Source organism: Anomalospiza imberbis, chromosome 33, assembly GCF_031753505.1.
Source record: "Anomalospiza imberbis isolate Cuckoo-Finch-1a 21T00152 chromosome 33, ASM3175350v1, whole genome shotgun sequence".
Lineage (NCBI taxonomy): Eukaryota > Metazoa > Chordata > Aves > Passeriformes > Viduidae > Anomalospiza > Anomalospiza imberbis.
In genome coordinates this window covers 457,958-474,569 of record NC_089713.1, presented here as the reverse complement: position 1 = coordinate 474,569, position 16,612 = coordinate 457,958, and the positions used below count along the sequence as shown (strand labels likewise).

General features: G+C 55.5%; 2 protein-coding genes and 1 long non-coding RNA gene across 5 annotated transcripts in view; 2 read left to right on the top strand and 1 right to left on the bottom strand.

Annotated features, from left to right (window-relative positions):
- LOC137463965 (zinc finger protein 208-like) overlaps positions 1 to 16,612 on the top strand; it is a 1,270,300-nt gene that overhangs the window by 887,971 nt on the left and 365,717 nt on the right. The window lies entirely within an intron of this gene.
- The window catches only part of LOC137463966 (zinc finger protein 271-like), a 1,077,684-nt gene that overhangs the window by 896,413 nt on the left and 164,659 nt on the right, over positions 1 to 16,612 (bottom strand). Inside the window, exon 3 of one of the 3 annotated variants that reach the window (XM_068175307.1) lies at positions 12,900 to 12,921. The exons of the other annotated variants lie outside the window; for them this stretch is intronic. Within the exon in view, the coding sequence (XP_068031408.1) occupies positions 12,900 to 12,921 (22 nt within the window). The remainder of the gene's footprint in view (positions 1 to 12,899; positions 12,922 to 16,612) is intronic. 3 annotated transcript variants of the gene reach the window in all.
- LOC137463977 (uncharacterized) lies at positions 6,314 to 7,523 on the top strand. The gene is made up of 3 exons (XR_010994040.1): positions 6,314 to 6,440; positions 6,589 to 6,709; positions 7,308 to 7,523. It is a non-coding gene; the product is annotated as an uncharacterized lncRNA (long non-coding RNA).

Genomic DNA, 16,612 nt, shown 5'->3' with positions numbered 1-16,612 from the left:
AATCTAGCAGATATGAGCAGAGGTGTCAAGTGTTTGCTTTGGTCTAAGCTGGAGTTCAGCACTGCTCACATCCTGCTCCAGCCAAGAGTTGCAGAATACTTTTGCACACCTCGAGCCATGTGTTTGCAGGCACAGCACCTGCAGAGCTGACACACCAGTGCACGTGAATAACTCTGTTACTCCCTCACAGAATTTGGGCTCTGCCCCAGAACGAGGTGCTCCAGCCCTTGGCTCCTGGTTCCCGTGGGGAGCAGCTCCCTTCCCTCTGGCTGAGCTGCTCAGGCAGAGCCCGGCAGCTCCTGGCCCTGCAGGGCTGAGGCTTTTCCCCGTTGCTGGGCACAGACAGATGGAGCAGCACTGCTAAACACAGGGGCACACAGAGGGACCAGCAGCAGCTGCCTTTGGCCACCTGAGGCTCCAAGGCCCAAACTCTGAGCAGACAGGGCTGGAAGAGACTCGCAGGCTCCCTGCTGGCTCTGCTGCCCCACTTGTGCCCACCTGGGAGCCCCCAGGGCCAGCAGGGACTTGAGATGGCAGCCCTGGGCTCCTGGAGCTTGTGCAAGAAACGGAGCTGGGGACTCCCTGTCCATGGGGAGCTTCCAGATGGAAAAGGCTGCTGTGCCCAGGCAGCTCCAAGGGCAGAGAAAGGAGGGTCTTGACCATGGGATCTGTGCCAGTCCCACAGTCCTGGGCAGCAGCCACTGAGCCCTGGAGGAGCAGAGGGCACAGCAAGAGGGACAAAAGCAGGCAAGGTCAGAGACTGGAGAGAGCCAGACCCGGGAGCAGGAACAGCTGCTCCACTGCACTCTTGGAGAAAGCTCTTGGCTGGTTCAAAGCACTGAAAGGCATGCAGGGCAGAGAGGAGGCCACACCAAACACTGCTCCTGTTTCCACAGCCTCCCCTCTCCATGTCCCAGAAGGAATTGGATGGACTGTGTTCTTCTCCCCGAGTCGTCCGGTTCAGCACGAGCAGCTGAGCACCAGGAGCTGAAGGAGCTGTAGTTATTATCTTCATAATAACTTTTATCTGTCATTCTTTCACATTTATCAATTCTCGTCCCCTAAGCGAGGTGCTGGCAGGCGGAGGAGGGAACTCAGTCCCGATACAGAGGCTCGTGCTCGCACCCTGAGCGTGTAAATAAATAATCCAAACACTGATGGGATGGCAAAGGCTTGGCCTTGAGGGGGTGTTCGACCTGAGATCCTGCTCAGTGAATGTGGGAAATAGTAAAGGTAAGATGATTTTCAGAAAGCTGGGAAAGCAGGCCTTAGAAGCAGAAAGAGCAGAGAAACTTAGAGCTGGCTGCAGCTGCAAAGTCTGAAAGTAGAGAAAGTTACAATGGTATAGCAAGCAAGGACTTTAAACTGCTGCTCTGGCCCTTGTACCCTACTCTGCTGGGACAGCAACTCCAGGTCCTTCCTGAGGCTCTGGAAAGGAGCACAAAGGCCCTGAACTCCAGAAACACAGAAACTTGGCAAGTGGAGAGGGAGCCGGCATTACGGGCAAGTGCCAGCGGGAGTGGATGGGGCTGGAGCAAAACATTCCTTCCTGCTTCTCCCTGAAGCAGGGACACAACCCTGTCCCACAGAGGGGGACACTCTCACCCCGGGCTGGCCACCAGCACCCAGGTTCTCCAAATCCCAGCACTGCCACAGAAAGGCAGTGACAGAAGGAGACATCATCCAGCCACAGGCCGTTCAAGCTGACAGCTCCCACCACTCCACTCCTCACAGAAAACCTTGGCAAGGTGTCAGGAGCAGGGATGAGACACGGCCATGGACACATGACACAGGTGGCCAAGGCAGAGCAATATGGAAGTGCAGAAGTTTTCTTCTTTCTCCTATCAACATGCACTGGCGTGGACATGGCCTCCTGATGGAGGGTGACATCACCGAGCGCAGGATTGTGACATGTCCCCCCTCGCTGCTTAAATACAGACGTGGGCAGAGCCGGTGCCAGTCTGGCTCTGGCCTGAACTCCTACCGAGCCTGACTGCGAGGTGTGGAGGGTCAAGCCAGGTTTCTCTGGTGCTGAGTGGTGCCTGTTCTTGGCAGGTCCCAGTGCCAGTCCCAGAGCAACCAGCAGGGTTTCCCCAGCCCTGCCTGGCTGGGGCAGAGCGTACCTGCAGCACTGACAGGAAACGTCCCCTGGTCAGACGTGGGCAGGTGACAGGGCTTTAGGGAGGTGGGAGGGTGTCCTTCTCCTTCCTCCCCTCTCCTGCAGGGTGTGACATCGGCAACAGAGAGCAGCTCCTGATCCTCAGCCCTCCCCAACATGCTGCAGCAGCCAAATATGGCCACAGAGACAGATGGCAACTGTGCCATCTGCCAGGACACCTGGGATGACGTGGCTTCTACTCTGCCCTGTGGCCACCAGTCCTGCCGGAGCTGCATCCTGCGGTGGGCACAGACAAATCCATCATGCCCACTGTGCAGAGGAGCAATAAAGACTGTCAGGTTTTCTGATGATGCCGGTGACTCTCTAGAGATTGTCATCACAGCCCCTGAGCAGCTGCCAGCAGCCACGAGCTCATCAGAGGGAGCTCCCAGCGGCCAGGACGAGATCAGCCCCCATGGCCCTGTGCCGGCCCATCCCGCTTCTCCTCAGGAGAGACCAGCCAGAGCTGTCGGCGGTGTCCTGCCCAAGGTCTGGGCAGGACTTTCCTGTCGATGACGGGAACTTCTGGACTCTGTGCGGACTTGGCTGAACCAGAGGATGGAGGCCATCCAAAGGGAGCAGTGGTGGATGGCAAGGAGCACAGAGTGCCATCCTGTATGTTCTCTGTGTGTGTGGGCCAGACCAGGAGGACATGATCCAGAGTCTGCAGGGCTTCCTGGAGGAACACACAGTGCCACTGGTCCAGGGCACCATCGACATCACTGTGAGACACTGCAGCTCAGGGCCCCAGAGTCTGCTGCACTCCCACGCTGCCGCAGATGAGGATGACAGCCCAGCAGCCAGCAGCTGCTCCAGCAGCTCCAGTTCCATCTTCTCCAGCCCCCCAGCCTCTCCAGACCCAACAGCCACAGTTCCCCCAGCTTCTCCAGCCCAAACAACCCCAACTCCTCCAGCCCTAACAGCCCCAGACCCAGCTCTTGGACTCTACCCAGCAGCCCTCAAGTGCCCACAGAGGAAGAAGAGGAAGCTGCCACAACGGAGGCCACCCCCAGCAGGGGTCAAAGCCATCCCCCAGTTGTGCCGGTGTCCCCAGAGCAGGACCAGCCCCAGGATGAGGCAGGTCCCTCTGATCCATCTGTCCAGAGCACCAGCCTCAGACCCTCTGGTCCCACCCAAGGCAGGCACTGCTTGCCTGGGTGGCCCCGGCGGTCCCTAAAGAGAAAGGCCTCGAACTCTCCCCACCCCTGCAAGAGGCCCCCCTGCCAGTAGAACTAGCAAGGCTCTTCAACTCCTTATTTTTAGAAAAAAAAAAAAAAATTGTTGTTATTTCCCCCACACAGTCTCTGCGCTCTGCTTCCTCAGCCTTCCCCTTGTGCCCCACCGTGGGTGGCACCCATGTCCTGTGGGGCACCAGCCTTGCGCCCAGGGCCATATGGGCAGCTTAATTGTCTTCAAGGCCATTCTTGCCTAAGAAGAAGTTGCCTGGACTTTCATTCGTCTCAATGTCAATTCCACCCTTGGAGTTTTTCCCAGCTTTGTCCTTCCCAAGGCCGTTTGTGCTAAAATATCTCAATACTCCATCCTGGATCTTATGAACATCTGCGAACAGCTGTTTTGTGATGCTAATTACATATCACTTTCCCCTATTACTTTTTAACAAATATTTTCTAAAATATCGATATAGTTGCAATTATTGGCGCAAATCATATTCATTTATCACATCTCTATCTGGCTTTGTTTGAAGGTGTAGGCTCAAAGCAAACTCCCTTAGCTCCTCCCTGAGCCCTGGCCAAGAGGAGGATGAAACCAGATCTTCCCGCACTAGAAGTTGTGGTAGCTTGTTTATTCAACAGTATAAAATCTGGGCCCTCTCACTTGGCGCAAAGTTGGCGGCCTCGCCTGAGGGTGGGCGAACCACATAGGAATTCCCAGTGACTGGGAGTGCTTCTCCAATCCCTTGGTGTGACAGGGCATCCCCAGCTGACGTGTGTGTCAGGACAATGGTCAAGTGTGAGGGTAACTGGTGATGTATCTTTCTGAATCCCTACAGGCAATCTTTTCTAGCAATAATCAGGTGCATTGCTTAGCTTATCCTTTTGTACTTCTGTGCTGCTTTGCCCTACAGTCAATGACACTTCTTCCTCAAGCTGGGGTGGGTGTCTTTGGTGCTGACCCTGCCAGCAAGCCATTCCCTTCAGAATTGGACTCGGTGGATCCCTTCCAACACAGAACATTCTGTGATTCTGTGATCACTTCTACAAAGTTTGCTCAGAATGAGTTTCAGCTAAAACACTTGGAATTATTTGCTGAAATTAGAGTTGGTAGATGGAACTCTTGTTGGTAAACAATGGAGGGAGAGAACAGCTTCATGTGGGTTTTTGGGGCGTTGCCCCAATTTTGTGGGTTCCTCCCTCCATTTTGGGATCTCACACCTCTGTTTTGGGGGTCTCCACCCAGCGATTTTGGCTTCCACTCCTTCCACTTTGGGGTCCCCCTTTAATTTTGTGCACCCCATCCCCATGTTCCACACATGCCCAGCGGCCCCAGTGTGCACTGAATGGCCAGCAAGGGACTGGGGAATGCCGGGACCCACAGTGATGTCAGTCATCCCTCCTGGTTACACACAGGACTCCTCGGCCCTTTTTGGGGTGCCCTGGAGTGCCAAGGCCACGGGGAGGAAATGTCTTTGCTGCCATGCTGGACAGGATCTTGCTTGGCCCATTGTGGCCTCATGTCCCCTGTCTCTCATTGTCCTCTGACAGCCCCTGTGTCCCTGCACCCCTCTCAAGAGCAGGACTTTGGTGCCAGCACCCCCAGGCTCCAAATCCCCGCGTTGGCTCTGTCCCTATGGTATCCCCACGCGGCCGTTGCGCCGGGGCCGCTGTGGCGACAGCCGGCGAGCGGCGCCATGGCGGAGCTGCCGCTGCCCGCCGGGCTCAGAGCCAGCGCCTTCCCCGCCAAGCTGTGGCGCCTGGCGAACAGCCCCCGCGTCCGCTCCGTGCGCTGGGACAGCCGGGCCCGGGGGCTGCTCATCCACCGCTCCCTCTTCGAGCGGGAGCTGCTCAGCCCGGGCGACGCCCAGGGCCCGGCCCCGCACACCTTCAGGGCCACGCAGTTCCGCAGCTTCGTGCGCCAGCTCTACCGCTACGGCTTCCGCAGGGTGCCGGGCCGGGTTGGCTCGGCTGCGCCGGGCGATGCCGGGGCTTGGCTCCACTACAGCAACCCCTGCTTTCGCCGCGACCGCCCCGACCTCCTGCTCCGCATCAGGCGCCGGAGCGCGGCCAACAGGCAGCGGCCGGCGGCGGGGCGGGAGGGCCGCAGGCGCCCGCCCCGCGGCTCCCAGCAGCTCCCCGGGGCGCGGCCGCTGCCGCACGGGCGGGACGGGCGCAGTCGCTTCCAGCCGCTCTCCAGGGAGCGGCCGCCGCTGCCGCCCGGGCGCCCGCCCAGCGGCTTCCTGCTGCTGCACAGGGAGCGGACGCTGCCGGACGGGCGGGAGCTGCGCAGCCCCCGGCCTGGCCGCTTCCAGCCGCCCCCCGGGCAGCGGCCGCTGCTCGCCCGGCGCCTGCCCTGCGGCTTCCACCTGCTGCACAGGGACCGGCCGGTGCCGGCCCGGCGGGAGGGGCCGAGCCGCTTCCAGGAGCTCTATGGGGAGCGGCCGCCGCCCGCCGAGCGGGAGCTGCTGCGCATCCCGCCCTGCGGCTTCTTCGGTTTCTACGGGGAGCCGCTGCTGCCGCTCGGGCGGGAGGGGCCTTGCAGCCGCTTCCAGCAGCTCTACGGGGGGCAGCTGCCTCCGATCGACCGGGAGGTGATCAGGATCCAGCCCTGCAGCTTCCAGCAGCTCCACAGGGCGCAGCAGCCCCCAGCCTACGACCCGCGAGGTAGGAAAAGACTTGTAGCCTTGCTTTTCTCCAAAAGGTCATGAAAAGTGACTGCTTGGAGTATTTTTCCACAAGGCTCTGTCATTCTCGGCCCAAAATTCTCAAGCTTATTTAGAAGGGGCACCTAGAAAGGCAAAAGATTCTCTGCCTGGTTTTCCTGCCTGCTTCCTGTGATGGTTGATCCAAGGCAGCAACAGAGATCTGTGTCCCAGAGCCACGTTGTGGAGTGTGACCAATGTCTTTGGATTCTTGCAGCCACCTCGGGCACTTCAGCCCCCAGGGCTCCACCTGGCAGTGCAGGTTGTGCAGTATCGACGGCCTCCGGCTCAGCCTGGAATGCACCTGGTGAAGAGCAGTTGCCACCAGTGGATCTTGGCTTTGCCGTGGAGCAAATGATCCGGGAGATCAGGAGATCCCTGCCTGAAAGGTCTCCCTCTGCTCAGGTAACCCATTGGAGGGGAATGGAAGAGGCTGGGCTGAAAGCTTTTGAACGTTGTTACATGGAGAAGGAGAGTAACCGTATCCTTGATGTGATTCCAGCAAAATACTGAATGATCTTTAGTTTTCTTTTTTTTCTATTGTTCTTTCAAGGGCAATATGAATGTTGCCCCTGAGTCTTCAGGAGGGGAGCCTGTGAACAGGGCTGCAGCAGAGGAAACTTCATCTGGCACCGAGAGCTGCGAGAACAGTTCCCCAGAGCCCGAGGAGCCTGGTAAGGACAGAGCCCCCGTTGGTTTAGAGAGGTGTGAGACAGCTGCTCTGAGCCTGCCTCTGGCAGGAAGGGAGACGAGAAGAGTTGAGTTCTTGTCTGCAGGGTTGGTGCTTCCTGGTGCCTTTAGTTCAAAGGCACATGCACAACCTGCCCGAGCCCTGCCCTCCACGCTTCGCCAGAGGCTTGGGCACTGAGTCCTCTGCTGTGGCAAGAGAGCAGGGAATAAACCTGACCTTGTGGGGGTTGTGCCACCAAGCTGGGTGTCCCAGTCTGGTTCAAACCTCAGCCCCCAGCAGCCTTCAGCCATTTCAGTGAGGACTGTGGTCTCTCTGTCACTGGGACTGTCTGTGTTTCAAGCTCTCGTGGGTGCCATTTGCACTGTGGGTGCTGAGACTTTATTAGGATACTTAAATACTTTACACAGTTCCGTTTTGAAAACTTGGAAGGATCCCTGTTCTTTATAGAGCAGGCTTCAAATTGCCAAGTGAGAGTCTGCCTTTCAGGCCATCTTTTAATGTCCCTGATAGAAGGACAATTGGTGCTCAAGGGACACTTGCACAAGGGCCAGGATTGTCTCAGTGTTCCCTTTGCTTCCCAGATCCCGTGTGATCAACATGTCCAGGAGGGCTGCCCTGTGTGCCAGGAAGAGACAGAGGGAGAGCCTGTGACCATTGGGCAGGTAGAATTCCTCTGTCTCTAGTTATATTTCTAGATGTGTATAGTTATATTTATTGATATATGTAGTTGTATTTATAGATTTATTTAGTTACATTTATCTATCTACATAGAGATTTGTCTAGTTAATTTATTTTTAGTTTTAGGTGAATATATTAATATTTTTAGATGTGCAGTTATAGTTGTAGATGTCCATAGTTGCATTTATACATGCGTATAGTTACATTTACATATATATAGTTATATTTGTAGATAGGCATATTTATATTGATATATGGGGGTTTAGTTACATAGATTGATATCTGTATAGGTATAGGCCTCTTTTTAACCTCTTCTCCTGCTCTGCTTCCTCCCTCACCTCTTGCTTTTCCCCCGTGCCCCCTGTGTCCCCTGTCCCTGTGCTGGGTCCGAGCTGGCGGCCGGGCCGGGCGGAGCAGCAGTTCCAGCCCCGGGTGTCCCTGGAGCGGTGGGAGCTGCCGGTGGCCCCAGGCAGTGTCCCCTGAGGAGCTGCTGAAGGACGGTGAGACTGAGGGGGCTGAGGGGGCGGTGACGCTGAAGGGACGGTGACCCTGAGGTGCTGCTGGGGCTGAGGGCTGTGGGGCAGCCGAGGGCGATGGTGGCACTGAGGTGACAGGGAAGTGGCACAGGCCGAGGGGTGGCGGGTCTAGGGGGACGGGATGGGTCAGAAGGGACTGAGGGGCTGAGAGGACTGTGAGGGGCTGAAGAAACTGAAGGGGGCTGGGGCTTTGCCGAGAGCATGGCGGGGCTGAGGGGATGGAGGGGGCCGGCAGGGAGCACAGAGGGCTCCGGGACTGCAGCTCTGCCAGGCCTTGGAACCAGTTGCAGAGCCTCCGCTTTTGCCACAGCTGCAGTGGAGACCTTGAGGACAGCCGGAGACTGACCGGAGCCAGCAGGGAGAAGCTGAAGGCCAGCAGCAAGAGCAGGGAACGGGGACCTGCTGCTGCCACGCTGGAGAGAGCCCGGGTGAGGCCCCAGGGCCGGGGAGGCAGGGTGGGGCTGAGGGTGGCGTGGGCTGTGGCCGTGGGCACTGCCCGGCGGGGCAGCAGCGGGCCCTGCCCGTGCTGGGGCTGCTCAGCGCAGCTGCCCCGGCCGGCACAGGGGCTGTCCTTGGGCAAGGCAGCTGTGCCAGCAGGGCCCGGGAGCTGTGCCGGCTGTGCCGGGCTGCCGGGGCTGCGGGACAGTCCCGCCGCGGCTGCGCTCACCACAGCCTGGCCCGCTCGGCTGCTTTTTCTTTCTAACCCTCCTGGGGAGGCTGTGAGATCTTCCCTTCCCTGATGGAAGTGCCGCTGCTGCCAAGGAAAACGTCCCCATACTGACTCAGTGCTCCCTTTGCTTCCCAGCTGTGCCATCTGCCGTCCCTGTCCAGGAGAGCTGCTCTGCACGGGAGGAAGAGCCCGAGGGAGAGGCTTTGAAGATGGGCCAGCAGCAAGAGCAGGGAACGGGTGTTATAAGTTAAAGTAAATAATTTGTCTGATCCTTTAGGGATTGATAAAAAGAATTTTATTGATTACAGCAAGCAATGACAAGCAAACAGCGCTGGGTGCAGCCGGGGAGTCAGTGCTCCGCCAAGGCTCACGCCGCTTCCCTTTTCCCACGGTCCTTTATTCTCCCCCTTCTTCCACGTTTGTGGCTTTTCCGGGAGTACTCTGCGCGTGCGCCTCCAGTTGCTAGGGGGTCGCCGTCTGCTCTCTGGTGGTCGTCTGGATGAAGGCTCTCCTCCTCTTCCTCGCTGGGGGTTTATGACCCTGTAACAATCTTTCCATAGATGGTTACACACCTCCCGACCTTCGTTGTACCATCAACTTAAGGAGTCAGCATATCCTTGGGTTTCCTGTTATTCACAAAAAACTCTTCCTTTGCCTGCGTTCCTGTTTAATGATGAACAAAGAGACTTCTCTTATCTATTACAAGGTGTTTGGAACCCAAGTCCTGTGAGGAACGACTGAGGGAGCTGGAGTTGTTTATCCTGGAGAAGACTCAGAGGTGACCTTATCACTCTCTACACTCCCTGAAAGGTGGTTGCAGTCAGGTGGGGGTCGGTCTCTTTCCTCACAGCAACTGACAGGACCAGAGCACAGTGTCTTAAGCTGCACCAAGGGAAATTTAGGTTTTATATTAGGAAAAAAGTTTTTTATGGAAAGGGTGATGAAGTACTGGAATTGTCTGTCCAGGGAGGTGGTGGAGTCACCATCCTGGGATGTGTTTAAAAAACGACTGGATGTGGCACTCAGTGCCATGGTTTAGCTGAGGTGGTGTTAGGGCATGGGCTGGACTTGATGATCTTAAAGGTCTCTTCCAACCCAGTAATTCTGTGATTCTGTGATTGTGTGACATCACAGACCAGGTTGTGACATCATACAGTTGGCTGTGACATCCCTGGTTTATTATGTGACATCACAGAGCAGGCTGTGACATCACAGGATGCCTGTACGACATCTCAGAGCAGAGCAAGCTGTGAGGACAAAGAGTGGGCTGTGACATTATAGGGTGGCTGTGTTCCATCACTGGAGGTGTTGTGACATCACAGGGTGGGTCTGTGAGCCCACAGAGGTGCTGTGTGACATGTTAAGTGAGTTCTGCCATCACAGAGGAGGCTGTGACATCACAGACCAGGTTGTGACATCATACAGTAGGCTGTGACATCACTGGCTCATTATGTAACATCACAGAGCAGGCTGTGACATCACAGAGGAGGTTGTGATGTCACAAAGTCGGCTGTGACATTACAGGCTGGCTGTGTGACATCACAGAACGGGCTGTGAGGTCACAGAGAAGACTCTGCCATCAGAGAAAAGGGCTCTGTGACATCACAGAGCAGCTGTGTGATGTCACAGAGAAGGCTGAGACAATACAGAGGGGGTTGTGACATCACAGAGCTGACTGCGAAACCACAGAGCAGGCTGCGACATAACAGGGTGTCTGTGAAATCACAGGCTGGGCTGTGACATCACAGGGAAGATTTTGTGACATCACAGAGCAGACTGGCACCTCAAAGAGCAGGCTGTGACCTCACAGGACACCTGTCTGAAATCACAGCTGGCCTGTTACATCTCAGAGTGGGCTGTGTGACATCACAGGGGTGTGTGACATCACAGGGGCTGTGTGAGGTCACTGGGGAGGTCACTCCACCCCAGCCCCCCCTCCCAGTTTCCCCAGAGAAGTCCAACGCTGCTCGTGCACAGCGGGGTCCCCTGTCCCCCCGGGTCCCCCCGCCCCCGGCGCTGCAGCCTCCCCCAGAGGATGTTCCACGAGATCGACCCCAGAGCCTGACACGGGGATGGGGGCTGGGGCTGTGGGGGGTGGGACAGGGGGACAGGGACCCCCCGGCAGTATCCCCGTGTCACCCAGGGCCAGAGCCTGGCCCAGGGCTCCTTCACCCTGTTACCAACGAGGGCTTGAGAGCGCTGAAAAAATCCCCAGCAAGGGATCAGCAAAAACCAGATTTAATATTAAGTGACAGCACCACAAAGTTCCTTGGCAAGAGTCACTCTGCTCCTGACTGGACACTTCAGGCACAGAAAAGGAAACAAAGCTACAACAAAACCAAACAGAATCCAGGTAATCAAACCAGAAATGAGCCAAGACCTGGGGCTTTCCTTCCTATGGAAAAGAACTGTCCTTCTTGTCCAGGTGCCCATGGCCAGAATTGGGATTTCACCTCCAACACTGCCTGTTGTGACAGACTGGAGGAGATTGCTGGATGGAAACATTTCATGTGTGGGGGAGGAAGGGGCAGGTCCAGCCTTGCCCTGCCCTGGAACCCCAGCCCTGCCCTGCCCTGGAACCCCAATCCCCCCAGAGCCTCTATCCCAGCCCAGCAGTGTCTGCCAGTCCCTTGCACAGCACAGGCAATGCTCCACAGCCACCTCTGGAGCCCCCAGCCCAGCTCCTGAGTGACCAAATGACCCCAAGTCCCACCTGGGGAAGGGCCCAGGAACACCAAGGGAAAATTAAGGCTGACCATGAGGCAAGCACACGTCTTGACCCTACCTCCTCTTGCAATTTCTATCTGAACACTGCTGGAATCCAGGAGTTGGTAGCTCTGTGGGTGCTTCTCTGTATATTTTTTGTCTTTCTCTCTTTCTGTGTCTCTTTCTTCTATTTCGGTCCTCGTGCAAATGTTGATTAACTTAAAATTGAATGAACTAATAGTCTGTGAAGTTGAATGGGCCAAGGTAATGCTTTGGGAAGTGTTTTTGTTGATTGAATGTCATGCTAAACCTTTTACCAAAGTTTCTCTGGTTTTCTAAAGTTGCCAGTAAAGGCTGTTTTGTTGTTTGGAGCTCCTGAAAATCTCTTAAAGATATTTCTCCAGTGCATCCAACTCTGAGGACACAAACAATTGCAATTCCTCTTAAATGTCTCCTTGAGAGAGTTGTTTGGGGGATGGGGGTCAGGGCTTGTGTGTCCTGCTTGGCACAGCCCAGGCAGGGCTTTCACAGCCACATTCCACACTCCATTTCCCAGCTGGAGCTGCTGGTGCCTCTGAGTTCTGCTGCCCCAGCCCCAGGGACGCTCTCCTTGTCTGCCCATTCCCCCACGGTCTCTGGGCAGGGATGGCCTCAGTGGGAGCTGCTGACATCCTCAGCAACTTGGAGGCTGCTGCTGAATTTTACTGCTCCAGAGGCTTCTTCAGCCTTCAGCTCTTCAGTTCAGGAATTCAGTGTCCCAGAGCTCATTAACATTCAGAACAGATTAACAAGCCAAACCTCTGGGAATAATGTAAGTGTTCAAATAATTTGTGGTTAATTAGGCAGATTCCAGTAGTGTAGTTGAAGTGAATGTATTATATTTACAAAGACAGTGAGAAACCATTATTCAGATCGTGTTTAGGGTTTTTTTCCCTGTTAATACATTGATATGTGCAATCTCCAATTGACAGTGAATCCAAGTACCTCCTCATGCAGTTGGAACAGATATGAAAATCAAGACCCTTCATGGCTGACAATCAATCAGACTCTGTCCCTACCCCCACCCCACCATCTCCCCCATCCAAGCCCTGGCACTCAGAGCAGCCTTGTGCAAATCTGAGCTCCCTCCAGCCCAGACTGCACCTGCAGGTTTCAGCTCCATGGCTCCAACTCCCACCTGCTTTCCTTGGAGAAGGAGCTGCCTGAGACACAGAGGGATGTTCATTTCTTGTCAGCCAACAAACCCAAGGGAAGGCACAGCTCCATCAAATGCAAAAGTCATTCCTCTGCTGGATATTAAATCCACTGTGCACTGCAGACAGTCTCAGAGCAATGGAAAACACCTTCTGTGCCCAGCACAGATCCCAAGGTCCCGCCTAACCCTCCCTGCCCTGATTCTGCCCAGATTTGCTCTTTGCACACAGGAGTCACAGGCTGAAGTCAGGAGCTCCCTCCATGCCCAGAGGGAGGAAAAGAGGGAAAGTGGATGAAGAGCTCTCCTGTGCAGAGCCAAGGTCCAAGTGCCCCTGCAGTGGGAACCACAACTCATCAGGTTTGTGTCCTTTGGGCTCAGGGATGGTGACACTCAGAGGCACAGAAAGGTTTCTTGCCAACAAACACAAGTTGAACATTTGAACAGTTTAATAACCATCACAGCTCTTCCCTCAGCTCTCTGTGATGTCCCAGCAGCATCTGACATGTCCCTCATCCCTAAGGGACTTCTGTACAGGAACAGTTTTAGACAAAGAAGTAAGAAATGGTAATTCTGTGATAGATTTAAAAACAGCAAGATATAATTCATATTTATTTGAACTTCAGAAAGATTGGGCCACTCCCTGATGTGCAAAGAGTGAAACCTGTCCGTCGAGAGACATTTGAATGACCAGAGAGCATCTGGAGGGGGAAATCTGGGCACAACAGGAAGTACATAGATCCACCTGGTCTAGTGCAGAGATGTCCTTAGACATGGCCATTTCAACAGGAGAACTGGAAACACCTGAAGGAAGAGGGAGAGGCAAGAATAAACAGAATATTGGTGACTCAAGGAGACAGGAAGATCAGTATTTCTTTTCCTTCTGCCATTAGTACATCAGAAAATTGCTGTTTCTTAAAAGTACTGAAGTGACACAGATAATACAAATGTCCTTGTATAATATGAAATGTACAAGTATTAACACCTGTGCCCCTTTCCAGGCAGACACCAGCTGTGTGCCCATGACCAGGAAGTGCCACTTGTGCCCTGAGGTGCCGAGCTGGGATTGGATCTCTCAGAGAGGAGCTGAGGGAGAGCAGAGCACCTTGCAAGCTGCAGGTCCCTGCCAGCCCCGCAGGGCTCCTGTGCCATCAACATCTGCTCTGCTCCAGCCTGAAACAGGGCCCAGCATGGTGCCGGGACCATCAGAGAGCTGAGGTGTGTGCTGGAATTCAATGCCCTCCCCATGGTGCAGCAGCCCTGCATTTCCCTGCTCCAGCCTTGGTCTCCAGCACAGCCATGGAGGCTCTTTGGGCTCCTGAGTGTTCCTGCTGTGTCCATGCCCCCAAGGGCACAGAGCAGCCTCCTCTCTCGGGCACTTGTCTGTTTTCCATGCCTTGCACAGGCGCTGGCCCTGCCCGACAAGGCCTGGGCTGAGTCCTGCCCTGCACGCTCAGCCAGGCTGGGATGGACACTGATGGTTTCTGTGCCAGGCTCTCTGAGCCCAGCCCAGCTCCCTGCAAGCTCTGCCAGCTGCCCTGAGCTCTGTGCAGCACCAAGGGCCTCTCCCCAGCACAGCCCAGCCGGCTCTGGCCCCACAGCTCTGCTCAGCCCAGGCTGCTCTGGCCACTGGCCCCACGGCCTCAGCCCCTGGCCAGGGCACAGCAGCAGCTGCAGCTCAGCCAGGACTCAGCCCCAGCCATGGGGGAAGGGGCTTGGCCAAGGCCAAAGGAGGCTCCCTGGCTGCCCTGCTCCCCTCGGGCTGAGGTGCTGAGAGCTCTGCAGCCCCTGCTGCCGTCCCATCTGCCCAGGCCAGCACAAGAGCCCGGCCTTGGGGCCCTCCAGAGCTGCTCCTGCTCCAGGCCCAGGGCCCATCCCAGAGCTGGGGCAGCCACAAAGCTGTGCCCATTTCTGGTCATTGCTGCTCTGATGGGGATGGATCCTCAGCCACTTGGAGGTTGCTGATGAATTTTACTTCTCCAGAGGGCTCTTCTTTCTTGAGCTCTTCAGTTCAGGAACTCAGTGAAAAAGGCTCATAACTATTTATTTAAAACTCCCAAACAAGAAATTCCACTGGGAATAATTGAAGTTTTCAATTCTTCTGTGGTTAATTAGACAGATTTCAGAAATGTATTTAAAGTGAATATACTGTTTTGAAAACTATGCAGAGAGAACTGTTTTGCCCTGATTTCTTTTCCTGTTTATAGATTGATATCAGCAATGTCCAATTGATATTGACCCCCAGCACCTCCTATTGCAGTCTGAATAGATGTGAAAATCAAGACCCTTCATGGCTGACAATCAATAACACTTTATCCCCAACCCCTCCCCACCATTTCCCTCATCCACCCCCTGGCACTCAGAGCAGCTGAGGAATGGAGTCACACCCAGGGGTGTCCCCAGGGCTCAGGATTGGGGCCAGGTCAGTGAAATCTCTTGATTGCTGATCTGGACGAGGCCATCGAGGGCACCCTCAGTCAGTTCCCAGGTGAGCCCAAGCTGGGTGGGAGTGTGGCTGTGCTGGAGGGCAGGAAGCTCTGCAGAGGGATCTGGTCAGGCTGGAGCCATGGGCCCAGGACAATTGGATGAGGTTCACCAAGGCCAAGGGCCGGGTCCTGCCCTGGGCTCACAACCACCCCAAATCCCTGGCTGTGCCCTGCCCCTGATCCCCACAGCCTGTCCTGTTTCCTTCATCCCTGCATTGCCAGGGACTTTCTGGGACAAGGGAGCTCTGCTCTGGGGATGGAGGGAGGTCCAAGCGCCACCACTGGAGTGGGAACCAAAACTCATCAGGTTTGTGTCCTTTGGGGGTCAGGAACTGGTGAGAGTCAGAGGCACAGAAAGTTTCTCTTCATGGCCAACAGACCATGGTTGAACAGGACACAATTTAATAACAATCACACTCTTCCCTGAGCTATGTGCAACGTCCCAGCAGTGTCTGATGAGTCCACCATTCACAAGTGATTTCCATACTAGAATTGATTGTAGACAAACGTCGTTCTGTGGTAGATATAAACACAATTAAGTTCTTGTATCAGGATGCTCGTCCTGGAGTGAGGGAAAAACAGCTCAAACAATTCCTGATTTGCAAAGCTATCAGTGGTGGATGGAGAAGGGAGGTCAGGCTGCTTTTGGTGTTGAGGAAATGCTGAAACCAGCCTGACTCATTCCATCTCCTCCTGGCCTGGCTGATCTCCCCTCTTTCCCCTTCCACCCATTGGCTTTTGTCTCCCACCAGGCCCCCCTGGTGAAGAGCCTGGCTCTGTGTTTTCCCTCCCCTCCTCGCTGGCACTGCCAGGCTGGGATGAGGAGCCCCTCAGCCTTCCCTGCTCCGGGCTGGACAAGCCCAGCTCCCTCAGCCTCTGCTCACAGCCCAAGGGCTCCAGCCCCACCTTGCAGGCCCTTCCCTAACCCTGCTCCAGCTGCCAGACATCTTTCCTGCCCTGGGGAACCCAACCCAGGCCACAGGGACCTGGATAATCCACGTCCTTGATGTCCTGGTCACACAGCCCTGGTCCCTTTTCCCCATGTCAGGCTCTGGGGTGGATCCTGTGGAACATCCTTTGGTGGAGGCTGTGTCTCCAGGTGGACCGGGGGAATACTGGGAGACAGGGACCCTGCTGGGCATGAACAGCATTGGACTTGTTGGGAGAAACTGTGAGGGGGAGCTGGGGCAGAGTGACCAACCCAGTGACCTCACACAGCCCTCCTGGGATGTCACACAGCCCCTCTGTGATGTCAGACCTCTGTCCTGGGATGTCACAGCTGGCTCTGTGATGTCACAGAGGCAATCTGTGATGCCGTAGCTGCTCGATGACCTCACATAACCCACTCTGTAATGTCATAGCCCACTCTGTGGCCTCATGTTACCAGATGATAAATTGTCTCCACCAGGTGAGCTGACACCTGGAGCTTGTTCTCCAAAACCCCAGGCCTATGGAAACCACACAATGCCCATTGTGTCAGAAGGGGAACTGGAAGTTCACCAGCCTCAGTGTCCTGCCAGCTCAGCCAGGCCCATGGGAACATTGGGGTCCACGACCACCAGGGACCACCAGAGAGACCCCCAGGACAGAAGAACACATGGGAAAAGGGGAGGGGAAA